Source organism: Ruditapes philippinarum, unplaced genomic scaffold, assembly GCF_026571515.1.
Source record: "Ruditapes philippinarum isolate M1 unplaced genomic scaffold, ASM2657151v2 ctg1053_1_1_1_1, whole genome shotgun sequence".
NCBI classification, from domain to species: domain Eukaryota; kingdom Metazoa; phylum Mollusca; class Bivalvia; order Venerida; family Veneridae; genus Ruditapes; species Ruditapes philippinarum.
The window spans coordinates 77,189-99,175 of record NW_026864971.1 but is presented as its reverse complement, the minus strand read 5'-3'; the positions used below and the strand labels follow the sequence as shown (position 1 = coordinate 99,175).

Below are 21,987 nucleotides of genomic sequence, written 5' to 3'. Positions count from 1 at the left end.
AGCACAAAATGAACCGTAATGTGTTTTAACTCTTACCCTGCCGAATCCGAAGTTAAATCGCCTATGCCAATAGTATAGAGCCAGGCCAGCCTATATATCTATGCAGTCTGACCAGGCTCTATACTGTTGGTAGCTCCATTTATGTATTTTTATATTAAAATCCCCTTAAAATTCAAAAATGGACTGTTCCACATGTTAAGCAGGGCAAGTCCATTACACATATTTAGGAGGTTAACGGTATAGTGAGAAAACCGCGCTTCATGTGTTTCTATTTATAAAAACAATAATGGTATAGTATGAAACCATGCTTCACCTGTTTCTATTTATAGAATCAAGTTTATATCTCCTACATAATAAAGACAGCATTCACATAATAATAGTGAAATAAAAACATAAAAATAATGCCAGGTTTTAATACATGTCAACTTCCGTTTGTTATATCTCGTATACCAGTAAACATCAGAATAATGCAGCAGAACATTTGTATTTACATGAAAAAAATTTACAAAAAAAAGAAAAGAAAAAAGAAAAGCAAAAGAAAAATATTTATACATTAGTCATTACTCTTATCAAAATTTACACCAGTCAACTTCTGTATTATTTACTTTTTTCAATACAATCTAACATGAATTTCAATAAATCAAAAACTCTATTGCATGGTTCTAAGATTAAAAATTTCTTGGAAATCCTGAATCATTTTTATTATTATTTTAAAGAAAAAGAAAGCATTATGGTATCTAAAAAATCGTGAAAATTCAAAAATACTCCTGAAACGTTTACCCAATGAAACTATATCTATACCTCACAACACATTTTGATTTCAAACTTTGCCATTTTTATATGGAATTGTCCTTTGCATATACTTTTCACTTTCTATTTGTACCACAAACCAATCCCAATAACCAATTTCTATTCATAACCAAGAATTATATGGAATACCGTCATCTTCATCCCGTACTCCATTCACCGGATTACACAAATTTTACATGGCATAAAAAAAAGCACTCATATATATAGTTATGCCAAAGTCTACCATGTTATAATTTGGCGATATCCAAAAAATATTAAGCTCTTTTTTTATAAGCTCCTTTAAGCACTTTCAACTTCCTGCACCAAAAACTTGATTTGAATCTTTCTCATTAAAAAAGTGATTTTTTTTTTTCAGTTTTTTTTTTAATCTTAAGTTTTTTTCTTAAACTACATTTAGTGGCACTAAAAAACACCTTTATGTACATGTGTAATGTAAAACATTGTACTTTCATCAATCTGTTTTCCTGTTTTTTTCTCGCTTTGACATCATCACATATTACATTTTCTTCAAATCTTTTCCATAACAGTCCTCTGTTAAACAATATATTCCAAAGTTAAGTATGCGAGTGTTTTTTTTATTAAAATCAATCTTTTTCTGCGAGTCCCTAGTTAATTTCACACATATAATCAAAAATTTAAATCAACACTTTATGCAAATCTGGTCGTAGACATAATCTATTTATAAAATAAATGCACTAGTCACCAGTAGAGTGATTCAACTCGTCACATCTCATATGGAAGGAAAAAAGGCATTCTGGGAGTTTATTGAATATTAGTCACTGAAATCTCCAGTAAAAACGTAACGCAACTTCATCGGTTACTAAAGTCTCCGGTATTGAGTCGTGGGCGTGGACGGTCACCAAAAATGTAGCGATTATCATCGGTAATACTTTGCTGCGCCAAAGCTTGCATACTGGCTGCGATCTGATCCGGCTCCGAGGGCGTCAACTGAAATATATATTTCACATCATCATGACAAAACCAACATAAAGGGTTTGTGACCAGCATGGATCCAGACCAGCCTGCGCATCCACGCAGTCTGATCAGGATCCATGCTGTTCGCGTACAAACTCTATAACAAGTAGATAAACTGATAGCGAACAGCATGGATCCTGATCAGACTGCGCGGATGCTGGTCGCAAACCCATTATTTTGGTTTTGTCATGGCGTGGCTCATATTCCAAATCATGATCAATGGCCATTTCCTATTTTCCTTTATAAATTCATTAATAATTAGCTAATTAACCTAAACATATTGTCACCTTAGTGCAGTAACTGGTTATCTCCTAATAAACTATACAAGGAGTTAACCTGTTACTGCACTAGGCGACAAATTATAGTTTTCAACTGTCATTTTCGACTTTTTCGTTTTGTAAAATATTAAATGATCAAATGCTTCGAAAATTGCAACATGGTTTGAAATATCTACCCAGAGCAATCTTTCTCTTTCAAACATTCAGACATGTCGTACATAAAATATAGAAGTAAACTTTTTTGATTGGACAGGACTTTGTCATCTAAATGAATTAAGCCAATCAATAGATATCTATTTAAAGATATAAGCAAGGTTATAGGTAACCATTTTCAAAAATATACAGTAAAATATGGTAAATCGGTACAAACTCTTAGACTTACATCCTCAGATTCATCCAGGAAGTCAGTATGTTGTTGACGGTTCCAGGTTGGCACGGAGACGGGAACCGACGATGAATACATCATTTCTGGCTTAGACCTTCTTCTTGGTGTATCCTCAACAAATGAATCTGCAAGAAGAAATTTTATGAAAATATAAAACTAGCTGACAGTAAGTATAAACATTCTATCTCAAGAAACTTATAAAATTATGACACCATCAAAACGGAAAATGTTTTTTTTAACATGTATTAGTACAGTTCTATGTTTACATTAAATAAGTCTTTTACATATTTTATTTATAGTTTGTTTTATTTTAGCATTGTTAATTTGGTAAATTTTTATACCTTTTTTTTTACCTGCCATGTTTGATCATGCATATGTTTAAATAATTTATTAATCTGAGTAGGTTCAAGCCTCCTAGCCTCTTCAGATTCTTTTATGTAAGAAAGCTATCCAGTAAGCTTACAGAATGTCAGTGGTTTCACTTGGATGCCTGTTTGTGCCAGTTAAGCTGGAAAGTTGCCATTTAGGGAGCCACTAAAGTCACTTTTACATCTTTAATTTAGTTAGTGCAGTTATAATTGTCCAACATCAAAATAGAAACTGATCAGAATCATATACAGGATCTCAATTAATATTCAAGAGCAGAGAGTTAACTGTTAAGTAAAATTAAATGGGAAGTGCTGGCTGTCTGGTTCTACATAGATACCGAAGTCTTGGCACTAACAACAATAAACAGGTGTGTGGCGGTGTGGCCGAGTGGTTAACTCCTCAGATTGGTAATCTAAGGATTGCTGACTGCGTGGGTTCAAACCCCATTAAGGACAAGCCATTGTTTCCTTGAGCAAGAAACTTTACACTCATTACTAAGTACTGTTTACTTCTGAGAACAGACTCAAGAGTGTTTCAATAAGCTTTTAGCTTCAAACACTATCAAACTAAAATAAATGTCTTATAAACTAAATAAAAAAGTGTTAAACAAACCATCATTATCATCATTATCATCTGAGGAAGAATCCGGGTAGAACGGTTCCTCACTCTCCATACCGTCAAATGAAAATAACGCTGAAATTTATGAGTAAAATGCTAAATATTCTTCATATCATCAACATAAACATAGTTACGCAACATTTAATATATGTATGTGTATATTTCATAACCATTTCACAGTAAAAATTCCATTATTATTAGGTACAGATATATCCTGTTTCCCTTTTTTGTATATATCAGAATTAAGAAGAAACAAAATTTATTTTCTTGTAATGAAATTGTAGCTAGTATTTTATTTCTTTAAATTTAAATAATGCTGTGTTTGTAGAAATTACGCTTAATTCTAAATTAAATTCTAATTCTAAAATCAAGCTATTCATGCTTCAATCTTACTTTCACTTTTAAAGCAAGCTGATTTGATGACGTAAAATGTGACATTATTGTTTCAGTTTGTGCACATACTTGTGTTCAGCTGGCCGATTATGATTATCAGTAATTGGCCCTGGGCAGCAAACTCATAATCGGTCACATGACACTCATAATCAGTTGCAATCCTAGGCAATTTTGTTACTATATATAGTAAACAAGTGTATTAATACTTACGATCATCTGGGTCTTTCTCCATTGTTGGTGGTAAAGACTTCACACGACCCAATGACTTCTAAAACAATTATTCAGAAAACAAAAGCTTGTATGCGCTGTAATTATGATACTAGTACTAAAATAGCAATGAAGAACTATTGGCTTTTAAAAAATATCTGCTACTTACTAAATTATCAAGTAAAAAAGTCTTAAAATGTCCTATTCGGATACTTTCAAATTTTACGAAATTGTAGTAGTGTAAATTAAAACTTTTGTAAATAGTATTTGGATAAAACTTACAAATCTACATAATGGATGGTATAAGAATATGTTTTACAATAAAAAGATTAAAAAAAATGTGCACCTTTTTAGCTGGAGATTTTCTTGCTTCTGTTAACCTTTTGGAAGAATCTAACAAAGAAATAAAAATATGATAGTCACAACTGACATGTAAGGCACAAAATGTAAACTATTTGTAAACTCGACAAATTAAAGGAACTCCACCGAGGTCTAAAATGCTAAATAAACATAAAATTTCAATTCCTTACATACAACAGCTTGCTCGCTTAAAACAAACATTTGGCAAAAGATAATTCATAAATATACACAGAATAAATGGCAAAATCATATTTTAATGCTATTCTTAGCCAGGTGGTTTGAGTGAAAAGCATTGCAAAACTTTTCAATTTTGGGTCATTTTTCACTATAAGAATAATTGTCCTGGGAAAAGGAGTGAATGAATGATCTTAAATTTAGAAAACAAGTTATTGGTTTAAACCTACATCAAATGCAGCATAAATCTCATAAAGTTATTTCCAATCCTGTTATATTAAAATTTTTAAGTGGAGCGCCTTTAAGCTTAATTTTTATCATGTTTAAAGTTGCACCAGTACCGTCAATGTCACATTTACAACTTCCAAGTTTTACTGGTGGAGAAGACCACATGAGTCTGTTGATATTTTCACACATGAGCAAGAACGTAAGTATAACCATCTCCCTTTCACAAACTGGCTCATGACATAATTCAAAATCTTTGACAAACCCAGAGCCAATTATGGGCAAGTTTCTGACATGAATTCAAACCCATAGTCATAAATATCAAGTTTGTTTTTTGTAATCTGAGATCTTTTATCTTTTAGGTTGAAAGTTTCTAAAAGCTAAGATTTGTCTGAAATTTACAATTATTACTACATGTACTACCAAAGTATATGTGGCCAAAATTTATTGACATCCAAAATTGGCAATGAATAGTGATTCGGAACAGAAAATTAGTGAAAACCTTTATTATATTTCTGAAAATGAAACAATGTTTTCCCCCTTACTTTGTGAATATGATTTATCAAGTTTGTTAACTTACCTTTCCGTTGTGTCTCCTCTGTGTTGTTATTCTCAAACTGAGATGATGACAACAACAGACTGTAAATAATAATAACAATGTTATACAATAGTAATAACATGTTCACTCTGTAAACACTAGTACATGTACCAATAACTAATTGATTGCAATGCATGTACTCGTGAAGAATGAATATTAACCTCAAGGTTTTATAAATCGTTTTTCATTAGTTCTGTCTTAAATCTCTTAAATCTTTTGGGATTTTCATTGGTCAGTTTACATTTTGCGCCGTTTTCTTTGCCGATTTCTGACCAATAATATACTTGAGATCAGAGTCTGAACTAGGTAATTTTTTTTATAACCACAGAACGCAGTTTAGCAAGGACTCTGACACAGGCATGAGGTACATTGGACGTATCAATTTTTCGCACAATTATACCTAAATAAACTACCATAAGTCTGCAATTTTCTGCGTTTCTGTTTGTTTATATTGCCTATTTCCGTTTTAAATTTTTTCCAGGGAAGCACTTTTTCCTAAAATATTTGTCTATACTGCCATTATAGAGGCATGCATCTCAACGCAGGCTTACAGATTCTATACCACTTGAAGCCCTGTTTGAGGATAGGTTCAGACAAGTAATGGTAAACTACTAATTATGAGCAAGAAAAAAAAGTATAAAATATAAATTAGATACAGTAACATAATGATATATACCTTATCATCTGTTTCTTTTCCTCTTTCAGCTTTGCCTGTAACTCTTGGAAGGCTTCTTTCTGACTTTCTTCATATGCTCTGAAAGAAAAAATCAGTTATATGAAATTGTAACATGAACCCTTTTTTTTCCCTATTGAACATAGGTTAACCAACAGTGTGTGTTAATATGCAATAAAACAACTGTTGACGTTCTATATTAAGACATGTGACTTATCATTATACAGCTACTAAAAATGTCATGCACTGAAAATAAGTACAGAAACAAATCAGACACAATTTAGCTAAATATCAGGTACAGCAGCATTTATTTGTTGATGTTGTTATATAATCAGGTCAGTTGTCCTGGACAACTCTAGTCAAAAATAATTTGTAGAGCCCTGGTTAAGTAAGCTATTTTTTAAACCTTGGATACGGAAGCATGGTACCGACCTGATTCTCTCCTCTACAGCCGCCTCCTCCTGTATGATAAACTCTGTCAACTGTTTCTGTATGCTGTTTAACGTGGACTGAACATTCTCGTAACTTGAAGACTTAGGGTCTGAAAATTTATCAATAATTTTTTTTCAATTTTTTAGCTATGAAATGTTAAAAGAAATCTAAATTTAATAATAGAATATAGTTGAAACTAGAAATGTGTCCACAGGACAGATGCCCCTCCCCCCACCCCAAACACACACTTTACACTGTAAAAACAGGGTTTATTTCCAAGAGTTGGGCACAGGATGATGTTACATTTGACTGGTGCATTATATTGCCAAAAATTTAATTTAATTATTCACAAACATGCTTCTTTTACAATGAAATTTAAACAAAAAATCAATAATCATTACACAAGATTTAAATCTAAAGCATTGACATTTTACCAGGCTTCACACTGTTCCCTCAATAAACAGACTGGGCAAACCAAGTGTATTATTACACAATATATGCACAGTAAAAGAAAAAGAAATGTTTATAAGTCATGTGATGCCAGAATGACAATTTTTATCATGTATATTGTAACCCAAGCATGTATGGCAGTAAACAGAAAACTGAAACAATTTTCCAGATATCAAACCAGTTTCATATAAATTTAAGAAAATTACTGTAAATTCACAGCTTGAACATGTTGAAATAACACGGGATTATTTTAAGAAGATTAGAGTCACTGGGAAAGAATCACCACATATGGTCTGTAAAGCAAAATGCAGTCTATATTAAGGTTCATTATCCTCTTAAAAACCATTTCTTACAGTTTTGTTCTCGTTCTTATAAAATGAGACGGCATTTTTCTTTCTCTATCTTGAGGGCTGATTGCAAAACTGTTCTTACTCCTTCTTTATTTCATAAAAGTTACTGCAGTTTTGCAGTCAACCCTAGATCTGTAAAATCTGACCGAGTGTGAAGCAGTATGTATGATATTAAGATGTAGGCTTACTTTTAAACAGTTCTGTCCTGGCAAAGTGGAAATCACATGTTTTAGTACAACTTAACTATAATTTTATGCTTGTTTTTGTTGGGTGATGAAATACAGTTCATATTGTGACTTTTTTGGATTTTCTGATGTACTGATATCCTTACTGATAAAGATTATCTTGATGCATATGAAAAATAACTCTTCATGAATTTGGAATAATTGACTGGCATTAGAATATTATTATACTTATTATCATACATATCATAATCATACTTGCTAACAAATTACTTCACAAATCTAAAGTAGTTGTTAATAAATATGTTAGTCTGAAATTAGTCTTTGAATATCTTCTTTTTCAGTAACATTTTCAACTTTGCATATAACTAAAACTTAAATTCATAAATATACTATTAACGAAAAAAATATATTTTAGAATGCAAAATTCTAACAATCAGGGCTCTCAGTAGGGTCAGAATTTCACGAGTCAAAGACTCTTTGGCCAAAATTTTCATGAGTCAAATAATCTTTTTCTAGTGTCATTTGACTACATGAATCATTCTTATGTTACAAAAATTTCTGTTTTTGAGGTCATTTTGTGTAGATTCTCAAGTCTAAATTGATAATATTTAACATGGAAAAAATGCCTTGTTATAATGTACATGTATATATACCCCCCCCCCCCCCCAAAAAAAAAAAGAAGAAAAAAAAGACAACAAAAAACAAATAAATATAAAAAAATGAATAGCATCTTTACTGTGAAAGAATAAATTTAGCAGCAGCTTTTCTGATTAAAAGTTTAAAATATAAAGAAATATCTTTACTGGTATGCTATATTACATATTATAATTAATTTTAAATACCAAAATGTACAAGGAATATTTAATGGAAAATAACAAATGTACAGGCACTCCAAGTTAATCAAAGATGTATAATAAACCTTTAAAACAATCAATAATTGACACCTCAACAGTTGTGTAGAGCTATTTTTAGCGCTGTCAAATTGCATCCAATGATGTCGCGCTTCAGTGCACAGGCTATAAACAATGCTGTGTGTTACACACGGTGACATTTTTCTTAGTGTGATTTGATTATGTGTAGGTAATTAGGTGTGGATTTAAGGTAATTATTATTGCAGAGCTGAAAATCCCACGTGGCAAATTGACTCTTGAGCTAATTTTATCACGTGTCAAATTTGTGCATTTCCTGATTTTCAAGAGTCAAAACCCGGATCCCCGTGTCAATCGAGAGCCCTGAACAATGCGATTTAAAGCGTTCTGCAGTAAAGTAAGATAAATCTTAGATCCAAGAATTGACAAACTAACCTGGCATTGAGCCTAATGCAAGAATTATCAAACTAATCTTGCATTGAGCTTAATGCAAGAATTATCAAACTAACCTGGCATTGAGCCTAATTGAGTATCCTTGTTTTGTAGCACCACATGAAACACCTGTGAATACTCTGCTACATGTTTCAATCTTTCTATGGATGTAGCATCACTCTGTAATCATATTATTACAAGTTTTATTAAAATATTAAAATATATCTATACAGTAATTTAATGCTCCAAAGGATTTTTTTATATAATTTACCTGCCAAAAGCAAAACCCTTAAAAATACATGTACATGTACCTTACTGAAATTTGCTTTTTTTGTAAAAAAATATAATACATTAACATTAAGTGTATTTTTATTGACAGAAAATTCTCCTTTTTCTTCAAAATGATATGAATTTCCATCTGAGGGCCCCAGCCCAAGTCCCCTAAAAGGTAATAAGTGTCCTGCCTCATTATAAACACTGGAAACTTTTTTTGAGACTGCAACAATGTTAAGAGGTATAGTTGGCAAACTTCATAAATTTAAACATAGAAGAAATATGATATTATTTTGGCCTTATATTATTTCTCATTGTTCTTGTTTAAGTGAAATTCAGTTAAACAATAAAGTCATTAGAATATTTTACCACAAAACATCATAAGACTTGAAACACTTCATTATGTTTGTTCCTTATAATTGTATTATAAATTCCATAACTTCCTCAATTTAAATATGTCAATCATTTTTTAACCCTAACCACTCTATATACTGTGAATTCACTTAATTTCGTGGGCATAAAATTTCGTGGTTTTGTCACAAACAACATTTTCAGGATTCTTAAATTTGTGGACTGTTTCTTTTTGCAAAAGGTAAAATGCAAATAATGTGGTGCAAAATAATCTACGTAATGAAATTTTGTTTAGTCTTAAATTTGTGGATTGACCTATCCCAGAAAAACATGAAAATTAGTTCCTCATGAATAATAATTATTTTGCCGAATCTAAAATGTCCATGTTTCAAACCATCGTTTTTAGATGCACTGACTGAATAGCCAACAGGGCAGATTATGAGCAAAAGGCATGATTTTAGTTTGCAATAAATTCTACCATTCCACAATTTTCTAACATTTCATACAAAATGTCTGGAACTTAAAATTTCTTAACTGTTCTACACCCAAAAATATCCACTTAATACAGTAAAGAATGTGCCTTCTGATCAACTTCTACATGGTTCCCTAGTCAGCCAGTATATATTTTGTAATTTTACCTAAAAATGATGATTTGCTTTGTCTCAATTGAAAGACAAACAAGTCCATTTAAGATATTTAACATAGTAGGAGATGGCATTTCACTTATACCTTGATTTTTAACCACTTACAAACTGCAACCTTAATAAAAACACGATTTTTCTTGACAACGTCTTTACACTTTATTAAACTTACCTGCAGGTTATTGTTGGCAACTATCGGAGATCCATTGATGTGCATAGCATAAGCATCCATGCCACAATTGAGACACCGGAAAACCAGATATTGACCGTGTTTCCTACGATGCACTAAGTAACCATGCTCCTGAAATGCATTTCATTTTTGTCCCCATATCAGTATGAAACAATGCTGAAGGATTATCATTTTATATTTTGTTTATAATTGAGCCGTGTCACGACAAAACCAACATAATGGGTTTGCAATCCAGCATGGATCCAGACCAGCCTGCGCATCCGCGCAGTCTGATCAGGATCCATGGTATTCGCTTACCAACCATGCTGTTTGCTGTCAGTTTCTCTACTTGTTATAGGGTTTGTAAGCGAACAGCATGGATGCGCAGGCTGATCTGGATCCATGCTGGTCGTAAATCCATTATGTTGGTTTTGTCATGACACGGCTCATATGAATTTTTTAAGTTTGATAGTGTTTGAAGCAATTAGCTTATTGAAACACTCTTGAATCCGTTCCTGGCACTAACCAGTACTTAGCAATAAGTGTAAAGTTTCTTGATCAAGGAAAAAAAGGCTTGACCCTGATGGGGTTTGAACCTATGCAGCCACCAATCCTTAGATTACTAGTCTGACATGTTATCCACTCTGCCGCTTTTTATATTTCAATTTTGTTTTCCAGATTAAAGCTACCAATACAACACTCCCCTTTTTTCTTAAATGAATGTCTTCAAAAATAAAATTACACCACAAAGCACGGGTTAAAACAATTACATGAACTTAGAAGATTAATGCATGTCATGCTCCAAAAAATACTAGCTTGTAATTCTGCCATCTTTCTAAACCATTGCAACCATATTTTTTTATGTTGGTTTGTACCTGTAACACTTACAATAACTGAATAAGGGTGAAAAATTGGAAAAAAATCAAATTACATTTTGTAACACTTAAAATAAGGGAGAAAATTGGAAAAATTTACTCACAAAATAAAAATTAACATTTTGAATATAAAAAAAAAAATTCTTTTTTTTTCAATATCATTTCTAAGATAACATCGTCTCATAACCAGGTATAAACATATCAAATTTATAATAATAATTATTCTATACCTGTTTTATTCCCTTTGTGTCTAGCTCGACTTCAACTTCCCCTGAGGGAAAGAACCCTGTTGGCATATATTCATCTGTGAGATCTAAAAATAAGTCACAAACTATTTAAGGACATACACTTCAGTAATCTACATGTAAATAACTCTAAATTTACGTCACTTTAATTAACAAACAAAATTCATTGAAGCATAACTGTACATGTTAGATGATTTAGAAATTAGTAATAGTATTATTTTTCTTGCAGAAAAATTCTACTATTATTTATAATTTAGCAAAATTGGTGCTACTTTTCCTGTATAATTTTTGTATTAAAAAAATTCAATATCTTTTTAATTTCATAATAGTTAAGTCCTGTTAACTAACCACAATTTATACAAAACTATAAATAAGAAATGTAATATTTGAAATCTCTTGTTTATGAGGTAAACATCAAGTACATTTAAACTCTGGCTATGTACAAGGTCACTGTAAAACACCAAGCATTTAGCCTAAAAAAAATTAATTTGTTCCCCCTTCCCTACCTACCCAACAAATTTGCCCCTACCCAAAAGATTTTTTCAGGTTCTTATGGGATGAAAGTATTTTATTTCTTTCAGAGTACAATAGGTACAATCTAATCTGATATTTTAGACAGCTAGCAAGTTAATAAATTGTTGCATATGTCAGTTGTGAATATGGTAATGCATGTACATAATTTACTTTTGGCCTTACATAACTAGAAAATAATCTGTTATTTTTACAATTAAAATTTTATTAGTTAAAATGAGCACCATCAAATTTAGTTTCCATTTCCAGTTATTTTCATGTTTAAGAAAACTATTGGATATTTCCTAATTTGAAAAAAAACTTGTCTTTTTATATACATGTATGTACATGTATAATGTTCTGATAAAAAATTGTATGTTTAAATAGATTTGGAAATTTCAGAACATAACTTACTCTGTTCCTTTGCCTGTAGATACTCATTCTCTGTATGTTTTATATAGATCTTGATGTTGAGACATTTACAAGCTAATAATAACATCTGAAATGCAGTAATACGTTTATTAATTAATGACTGTTCTAAATTTACCTCCCATTCCATAATATGCAGATTAACAGAGATCTGCCGAGGACGCGATTTTGCGCCATTGGCGCTAAAAAAATGAGAATGGCGCAGGAAAATCGGCAGCAAAGGGCCATGGGCGCATCTAAAATCTGTGCCAGACTTATAAGAAAACAAAACAGTCTGCTGGGCTATTTAGTCATCCAGTCAAAACTGGTACCAACAGCAACATGTTACCCATGCTCCTGTAATTACGCATATTCTTGAGTTTATCCATTCCCCTATAGCTTTTGTCCATGTTATCTATTTACCGCATTTCTTCTCATAATCCCTTTCCCCGCACAGATACTCATTTCTCCTACCGTAAATTTAATCCAATAAAAACAACAAACAAATTAATACAACTACTTAATATTTAAAATGATTATCGGTAACTGAAAAAAAAATGTTGCTATTTTAGGAAATGCTGTAAGTTACAGTATTAATCTGACAGGTGTTCAACTTGATCAACCCTAAGGTCACTCAAGTTCACGCAAATTTGGCTGATGAAGTGTAAAAAAAAGATGTATATTTCGTCATCAGAATATTTGACAGGGTGATTAACCAATCAGAGAAACATTGTGCATGACTTTTTTCATGATCAAAAGGTCTGTCGGCAAATGTCTTTGATGTATGCTGTCTACACAGAAGCATTCAAGGGGCAATAAAATTCGTCAATATTCAGTGGTAAGGGACATTTGGTGCAAAGTAGGAACAATTAAATGGATAATGCACAATATAAGACATTACAAGTAAGAACCAGCAATTATGTGAATAAATCAAATTTTTGAGCAGCCATTTAAAAAATATTTTGCCTGCAATTAATATTAGTTAGAAAGTTACCATGTAGGCATAATTTTTAATTATTATTATAAGTCATTAAGTGAACCACTTGTCATAAAATATGATTCAAGTTTTATTACCAGGGAAATTCAATTATCTACAAACTTTTTAACAGTTATTTTGGTCAATTGTTACTTATTTTCCCAAGGCCCATACTTTGGTAAAAATGGCCCATCATTTTCAGACCAAGTGGGCCCAGGGCCCAGTACTTTCAAATTCTTGGCAGATCTCTGGATTAAATATAAGATATAAAGACATGCAGACTTTATAAAATACTTGAAGATATGCAGACTTAACATTTATATAACACAGATTTGTTTGGCTTATTTTTATTCCCAATTGAAAATAGTATATTATTTTCCCAATCCACAGGAAAAAAATCTGAATTGAAAGTTACAAATTAAAAATATTGAATAACAAATCATACAATCTTTGAAAATAAGGGCCTCTTCACTGTTATGGTGCTTAAATGTTGGAAGATGCCATCTTAGATAGTGATTCTTTGCAGTCATTTTAATCACTGCAAAATTAAAGTCACACATTTTTCCCAACTTTTCAACAAAACATCGCTGACATTCCCAATTCCATGGGTATGGGTCATATTCCAAAAATCCTTGGGAAAAACCCTGTATATCATATAAAGATATAATATCTGGATTTTACTAAAGAAATATTAATTTCATTTTGATTGGTTTTAATTAAGCTGCACCAACAGTGTGAAGGTGCTTTCAAGCATTCCTGTGCCCTAGAGGAAGGCCTTGGCTGCATCATAATTTTGAACCAGAGTTTTCATCACTACAGCATGGGCTGTTCAAAATTAATTCAATCTAAACCAAGGTATTCCTCTCCTTTAGTAAAATGTAACAAAATTTAAGTGAAGTGCTCCTTTATACTCCTGCAGACATGAATGCTGTTACCAGTACCAGCATTGAAACACCAGCATCCACAAATGTTTAACTTTGTACATAAAGGAAAAATAACATTTGGGAAACAGTGTCAAGAAATCTCCAGGTAAAATCTGCTGCACAGTCTTGTGACACCTTGTGATGTATGGGAAACTTCATGAAATGAAACATCTAAAAACTAACATTATAAGTAGAAGAACAAAGGGTGTCATCTTACTTTTCTGCTAAATCACATAAATATAAGGTGTCCTCCTAAATAATTAAAGGTTTTGTCACTGACATCATAATAGATTAATAAGAAAAAGGAATAAATCGCTGTCTACATGCTTTCCTGCATGAATACATGAAGATTGCATCGATTCACGATTGCATCACATAATCATCAGGTGATATAGTTTAAAACGCAATACTATGTAAATATGACGTTGTCTATTATACCAAAATAAATCTTTGTTAACTTAAATACCTTTCGATAAATTATCTAAAAATATTCCGATGTTGATACTTATAAACAAAACAGCTGATAGAAATGACGTCAGCCGCAAGTTAAAAATCTGGGTCACTTTGGTCTTGGAATTTTTTGATCAATAAATAGCTTTCTGTGGTTTAAAAACGAAAAATGCAACATCATACTTCTATCATATCTTTAAAATGTATTAACAATGTACATTTTTGAGTAAATTTTTTATCAAAAACGGGAAGATCATCGAATAACTTGTTTACCTTTCTTACACAGAATTTTGGACGGTGGCAGTGACCCCACAGTGACCTGAAACATATCAAGTAAAGCTACTAAATTACTGACCGGTATTTAGTTTCGAAAATAATTCTATAAATATCTTTGTTTAGAAAAACACGATTTAATTAACTTTTATTCATATGTCACTCTCGAATACACTTTCTGAAATATATAAGATATGAAAGTCAAGAAAATACTAAATACGAAAGTAATTGCCAAAATATCGGTCAGACGGTTACAATATAAAAAAATCTCCCGGAAATTTCATCCTGACATAATGTTGACGGTCCTTTGTTTACTTGCACACCGCAGATAAAGTGGGCGAGGCGAATTTTTATCAATTTATATCGCATTTTTTAATATTATTAACCAAAAATGGAAAGCAAACTGATCAAGACGTTCACTAGCCATGTAAGCAAGACAAGCCATTAATGTTCATAGTTTTTATATCCCATGATAACTTTTGTAAACTTCTATTCATCACTATGGTAATGATCGACATACTATGCTCATGATTCTCTCCCTATTTCTCACCCCTGATGGTTCTCCCCTAAACTCCCTGACAGTTGTCTCTTAAATTTGAAATATGCAGAAAGTTCTCCACCTAAAAGATTTAATATGAATTTAGGCAAAGCCTATGGAGGGTGAAGTTAAAAAAATTGTTCATTTTTCTGTTTTAGTCAATCAGTATTACATGCTCAGCCTCTGTTTTCACTAGGGACACTCAACGATTATTAGCGAGCTCGACAAGCTGGCCCGAAGGGCCTGCTCGCAAAGCGAGCTTTACGGTAACGCGAGTACCTGTGCTAAGTGATGGTTTTGAAAACTTTCGTCCGAAGTACCGAATAGGACACATCGCAACTTTTCAAATTACAAGATGACAATAAAAGCCGATGTACTCTGATTGAAAACGGAAGCGTAGACTGGTGTCCTGGGCACTTATATAGGAACCATAATAGAAAGGGGGAACCAGAATAAACGGAAGCAGTGTATAAAATACCAAATGGCAATTTTAAAACGGAAAATGTAAAATAAAAATGAACGATTAATTTAAACTATCTTATGATAAAAAAAATTGAGCTTGCTTTGAGGCTTTGCCTTTTTCGAATAATTGAAACTGCTCTGTTTTCGGAAAACCCCGCCTATTATCATTGCGTTACATTGAAAATTGAGCTGGCCAACTGGAACTGACACTGAAAATTTAATTGATAGGTATAGAATTTTATACATCTATTAATTGTTTTTTATTTGCTTTACTTTTAAATACAAATGTTTACACATGTAGTCTATAGCCATGCAAGTCAAAGCCTTTGACTTCCCCATATAAATCTATTTATTTTCATCTTTAATTTATACAATGGAATTTTATATTCTACATTATAATGATTATTTCAATGAATTACGTGAAACATAATTTTATGTTAAAAATGTTTTATATTAATATGAAAACAGCAAAGCCTCAAAGCGAGTTCCATTTACTTTAACCGTGAAATAGAATAAAATAATCATTCATTTTATTTTACATTTTCCGTTTTAAAACTGTCATTCAGTATTTTTATTTTTATACACTGCTTCCGTTTATTCTGGTTCCCTGTCCTATGATGGTTCCTACAAAAGTATGCAGGACACAGTCTACGCATCCCTTTTCAATCAGAATACCTCGGCTTTTATCATTGTCTTGTTATTCGAAAAGTTGTGATGTGTTAATTTCCCACTTCCTATGAAAGTTTTCAAAAACATCACTATCTAGCAGGTACTCACGTTACCGTAAAGCTTGCTTTGAAAGCAGGCCCTTCGGGACAGCTCTTCGAGCTCACTATTATCACTATCAGTCAAGAAAAAAGTATCTATACACTTTGACACAAGAGGGCTTTTGTTTGCCCTATCATTTTCTCAGGAGGGCTTTTGTCCGCCCCATCATTTTCTCAGGAGGGCTTTTGTCTACCTTGTCATTTTTGTCTAGGAGGGCTTTTGTCTGTTTTCTGTTTTTTGAGACAAGGCTTACCATGATACTAACAAAGAGGGACTGTGCATTAATGTTAAATTCAGTATTTCTGTATCATACTTTTAGTTTGATATAAAAGTAGTTTATAGTTTTTGTACAAAATAAATTGAAAATATTCCATTAAATGAGTTTACCATGGTAACAGCATAGTTTTAAGCATTATAGTTATAAATTGAGTTTATTGAATACATAAAATATTTATTAACATCTCAAAAATCTCAATGAATTTTGTTGAATTGAGTATATGACATTAAACTTATGGAGATATTGATCTTAAAGGATAATGTATAAAATTTGAATGTAAAAATATTGAATTTGATTTTAAAATGACGGTCTGCCCTGTTCCAAAACAGACTTCCATGTCATGATTTACAGTCCACCTTGCTACAGTCTGCCCTGTCTCAATTAACAGTCTGCCTAAGTACAGTCTGCTGTGTCTCGATTTATAGTCCATCTTGGTACAGTCTGTCCTTTCTCAATTTACAGTCCTAATCCATACAGTCTGCCCTGTAGATTTACAGTCTGCCCCATCTAAATTAAAAATCTGTCTTGGTATGGTCTGCCCTGTCTTGATTTTAGTCCCACTTAGTACAGTTAGCCCTGTCTGGATTTACAGTCTGCGTCGTCTCATGGTTTGCCAAGTCCTACAATCCAAATTTGCACAGAACTCCAAAACACAATTTTTGCAATGTTTAAACATTTGATTCATATTATTATACATTTATGTTATCACTTCATATATTACACTCTTCTTTTTACAAACTGACAAGTTTTTTTAGTTATTTAGTTAGTTCAGTATGATAAAATACATCAAATGATGTTTTATAGTAATGATAAGTTCTAATTTATTAATTTATTTTTCTTTCATTTATTCTCTTCACTAGTGCCTGAATCAGATAAAATAACCAAATACACAATCATGTAGTTACAGTTCTGTTAAGTTTTTTTTCAGTCTTTACTTTCAATAATTTTCAGCAGATACTCTCAATTATAAGTAAAAAGCAAGGTAATGAACAAAATAATTTTTGATGTATGCATCATTCTCAGAAATATTCACTTCAAACTTCACTATCTATATTGAAATGCATTTCTAAAGGGGAGTTAACCATGTACATGTAATATGTTATTAATTTTTGCTCAGTTATGCCCCTTTTGCAACATAAAATTTCTTGGTTAGCCTTTTGTTTAAGTTTTCATAATACTTTCAAAGGTATTCAATTTAAATCAATCAGATAAAACACAGTTTATGACTTTCTTAGAATTAAAAGCGGCACAAATTGTGGTACTAAACAAAATCTGTGCTTTGATGAATTTCTGAGATTTGAATCATAATGTATCTGTCGTTTAACTTGACGTAGGCCACAAACCTGAGAGGCCTGAGTAACTATTTGGACTTCGGAATTTTCTACTAACATTCCTTATCTACAAGATTTTATAAGAAACAAAATCTTATTTCATGGTAGTAGTAGGCCGATAATGCCCATGTATGTTTTGTAGGAGGGTCTTCATAAAAATTCCAAAATCAAGAACAAGGATTAAGATGGGGCACCTTACAATTGCATATTACGGTACTTGTAAAAAATTGTTTCTTACCTTTATTTTTCAGCACAAAATTTTAAAAACTATATACAAAATCATTAAAATTTACTTTAAAGTTAACATTAAGTAATTCTTTTTTGTGTCGCCTCTATGGAGTAGTGGCGACATATAGGGATCACTTCTCCGTCGTCTGTCTGTCCGTCTGTCTGTCTGTCTGTCCGTCCATCCGTCACAAAACTTGTCCGGACTACCCCTCATAAACTACTGGTGCAATTTCATCCAAACTTTACAGGAATAATCAGTATCAAGTCTAGTTGTGCATATTGTCAGCATTTTCCGGTTCAATGATTTTTGTCAGAGTTATGGCCCTTTAATACTTTTTAATTTTAAAGTTTGTCCGGACTACTTCTCTTATACCACTAATGCAATTTCAATGAAACTTTACAGGATTGATCTGTAGCTCAAGTCCTTGCGCATATTGCAAGGGTTTTCCGGTTGAATGATTTTTGGCCGAGTTATGGCCCTTTGATAAAAAGGTGTTTTTTTCTGTGTGTTGCCAGATACACAATAGCTTGTCCGGACTACTCCTCATAAACTACTGGTGCAATTTCATCCAAACTTTACAGGAATGATCAGTACCAAGTCTAGTTGTGCATATTGTCAGCATTTTCTGGTTCAATGATTTTTGTCAGAGTTATGGCCCTTTAATAATTTTTATTTGTAAAGTTTGTCCGGACTAGTTCTCTTATACCACTTATGCAATTTCAATGAAACTTTACAGGATTGATCTGTAGCTCAAGTCCTTGCGCATATTGCACGGGTTTTCCGGTTGAATGATTTTTGGCTGAGTAATGGCCCTTTGATAAAAAGGTGTTTTTTCTGTGTGTTGCCAGATACGCAAAAGCTTGTCCGGACTACTCCTCATAAGCTACTGGTGCAATTTTATCCAAACTTTACATGATTGATCAGTACCAAGTCTAGTTGTGCACTGTCCATCTGTCTGTCCGTCTGTCACAAAATTTGTCCCAACATGAAATTGGCCATTATGAGGCGACACATGTGATTACTGATCGCTCTTGTATTATGATTGACATTGATTTGTATCTAAATTACGGAAGGGTTGAAGTCAAAGTGATGCTATTCAAAGGGGTTGGGACTGTGGTTGTTAACCCTTAAAGTGCTGGAACCGAAAGCATTAAGCCTTTGCCACCAGTATAGAGCCAGGCCAGCCTGCACATCCGTGCAGTCTGACCAGGCTCTCTACTGTTGGCTGACAAACTTTAAATATTCAAATTGATATCCCTAAAATTGATAATGGACAGTCCCAAAAATGGAAGTGGGACAAGTCTTTTTAAAATATTCAGCATGTTCAGGGTTAATATTGAATGGTACATATTGGCATTTTTTTTCTCAATAGAAATGAAATAAAAAAAATGTTCCCTTATGATTTAATAATAATAATAATAACTTTATTTACAGAAGGTAATATTACACATTAAGACATATACAGATTTGTAACTTATTATTTATACTGCAGGCTTTGTAATAAAATCACATCAGTCAATTTAAAGCTTAGACAACTTTTCAAATTATAATAATTATTATAAAAATAGAAATTTACATGTACATACCTTTTATCATTCTTTTACACGGTGTCAAGGGTATACGCATCATTTTTCCGCGTACCGCCGATAATTTATCATCCTGCGCGCAACACCGTATCATTCTTACACAATCTTCTGAAAAGTGCAAGAGGTCAATTCAAAAATGCCAAAATTTCATACTAATATTGATTTTATTTAGAGAGTTTGCATACATCACGGAAGTTTTGAATGATTCATCTATGTGTTCAAAACATTTTGCAACAATATTTGTTTATTATAACCTGAAACTAATGAAAACACTTTTATACATGTGAAACAATTGTGTTCTTGGTGCGAACATTTTTTTTTTATCCTTTTCCGAAAGTAAAGCTGTCGGAAGAAGTATCATATGTCAAATGATTACAAAAAGCATTGACACGAGCTGATAACATACCAACTTTATACAAATAATGCAAAATAATGTTGTAAAATCAGGAAAACTTTGATATACATGGTACCGCATCGTGTAGAACCATGGCACCGCTTTCTTTTTGCGCGGTAATACTGCATACACATGAAACATGTACTTTAAAATGTGTTTAACCGTTTTTTTTTTGTCTGTTTGTTTTTTGTTTTGTTTTTTTTGGGGGGGGGGGGGGGGGGGGGGGGGGGGGGGGGGGTATTGTTATTTTTTTATGTAGGATTGACAAGAAAAGGTAAATGTTGGTTACCGGTTAGGGTAAGCGGGGCAGTGGATTACCTGGGCCTGGAAGCAATCTGGACGTCTATACTTTTTTTAAAGATAATTTCCTGTTAAAATTCTATGCTTTCGTAGAAGTTGCATTTTATTTCTGTTGTGAAGTTGAACTTTTCTTTGGACTAGGAACTTGCATAATATTTGCAGATATCAGGATTTGAAATGTACTCTCAAGTTTGTTAATACAAAACACAAGCAAGTCAAAGCTCATATTTCTAAAATAGTATTTCTTTTTTACATTTGAATTTTAGTTATTTAACTAATTGACTGGGCACGTAACTTATGCATGTTAATGAATTTAAGAAAGGTGGCAACTATGTATGGTAGCTGATTTGGTACATTGCGCGTTGCATTGTCGATAGCGACGACGCAATCTATATCGTTATCGCCTTTTCGTCTTGTCGCTAGCGACCAATCGCAACTACTCGGCCCTTTCCGTCAGTCTTCGGATAAGGACCTCGAACACAATAGTATGAATACACAGAACGGATGCGGTATTTTGGTCTAACCTACGCTAAGAAACTAAACATGTAAATAATAGTTATTTAATGCTGGGAGTCGATGACAAGTTTATTTCCAATATATGTAGTTACAGTCCACCTAAAACAAGTGAATTCATAGGTACAAAAGCAAACAAAACATTATTTCTATATTTACTAATATGGCTGCAGAAACCGAAAGTACAAAAAAACCAACCTTTTGACATTTAATCGGATTTGTTTAAAATTGAACATCAGTGGGCATATTTAAATTACAAATTGTTGTCAGACATATTTTCAAGCATTAGAGTACCGGAACAGACATTAGATGTCAAATATTTACGTTTGTTTTACATTATTTACATTTGTACACCACGTGGTAGAACTACTTTCAATCCGTATTGTTTCCGAGGTTAATATTATAGATAATAGCCGAGGCAGTTCCGAATGCGCTAGTGACAATACGACAAAGCACCAAACGGTGCGTTGTCGCGCTGTCGTTTTGTTTTCCTGTCTCTAGCGCACCGCGCAAAACGGCACGTTGTCGTGCGGCGTGTTGTCGCGATGTCACATTGTCGCTCGGTTCAAATTGAAGGATTAGCTTATAAGCCAGCGACAGGGCGACATCGCGCCGTACGACAACGCACAGTTTGGCGTGCCACGCTAGATACAGAACCACAAGACGACAGCACGCCGTTTGTCGCATTGTCGTGTTGTCGCTAGCGCCAACT

At 32.7% G+C, this 21,987-nt stretch overlaps 2 protein-coding genes across 2 annotated transcripts in view; one reads left to right on the top strand and one right to left on the bottom strand.

Annotated features, from left to right (window-relative positions):
* Positions 1 to 726: 726 nt before the first annotated feature.
* LOC132727450 (uncharacterized) lies at positions 727 to 20,079 on the bottom strand. The gene is made up of 14 exons (XM_060712979.1): positions 20,069 to 20,079; positions 14,878 to 14,923; positions 12,262 to 12,346; positions 11,323 to 11,405; positions 10,221 to 10,349; positions 8,861 to 8,963; positions 6,498 to 6,606; positions 6,069 to 6,146; positions 5,375 to 5,433; positions 4,382 to 4,428; positions 4,039 to 4,096; positions 3,430 to 3,510; positions 2,446 to 2,573; positions 727 to 1,758 (listed from the first exon to the last, which is right to left on the bottom strand). The coding sequence occupies exons 3-14, from the start codon at positions 12,344 to 12,346 to the stop codon at positions 1,621 to 1,623; spliced, it is 1,098 nt and encodes a 365-aa protein (XP_060568962.1). The 5' UTR covers positions 14,878 to 14,923; positions 20,069 to 20,079; the 3' UTR covers positions 727 to 1,620.
* The window catches only part of LOC132727447 (harmonin-like), a 77,845-nt gene continuing 71,006 nt past the window's right edge, over positions 15,149 to 21,987 (top strand). The window contains exon 1 of the mRNA XM_060712974.1: positions 15,149 to 15,304. Within this exon, the coding sequence (XP_060568957.1) occupies positions 15,269 to 15,304 (36 nt within the window). The 5' untranslated portion in view covers positions 15,149 to 15,268. The remainder of the gene's footprint in view (positions 15,305 to 21,987) is intronic.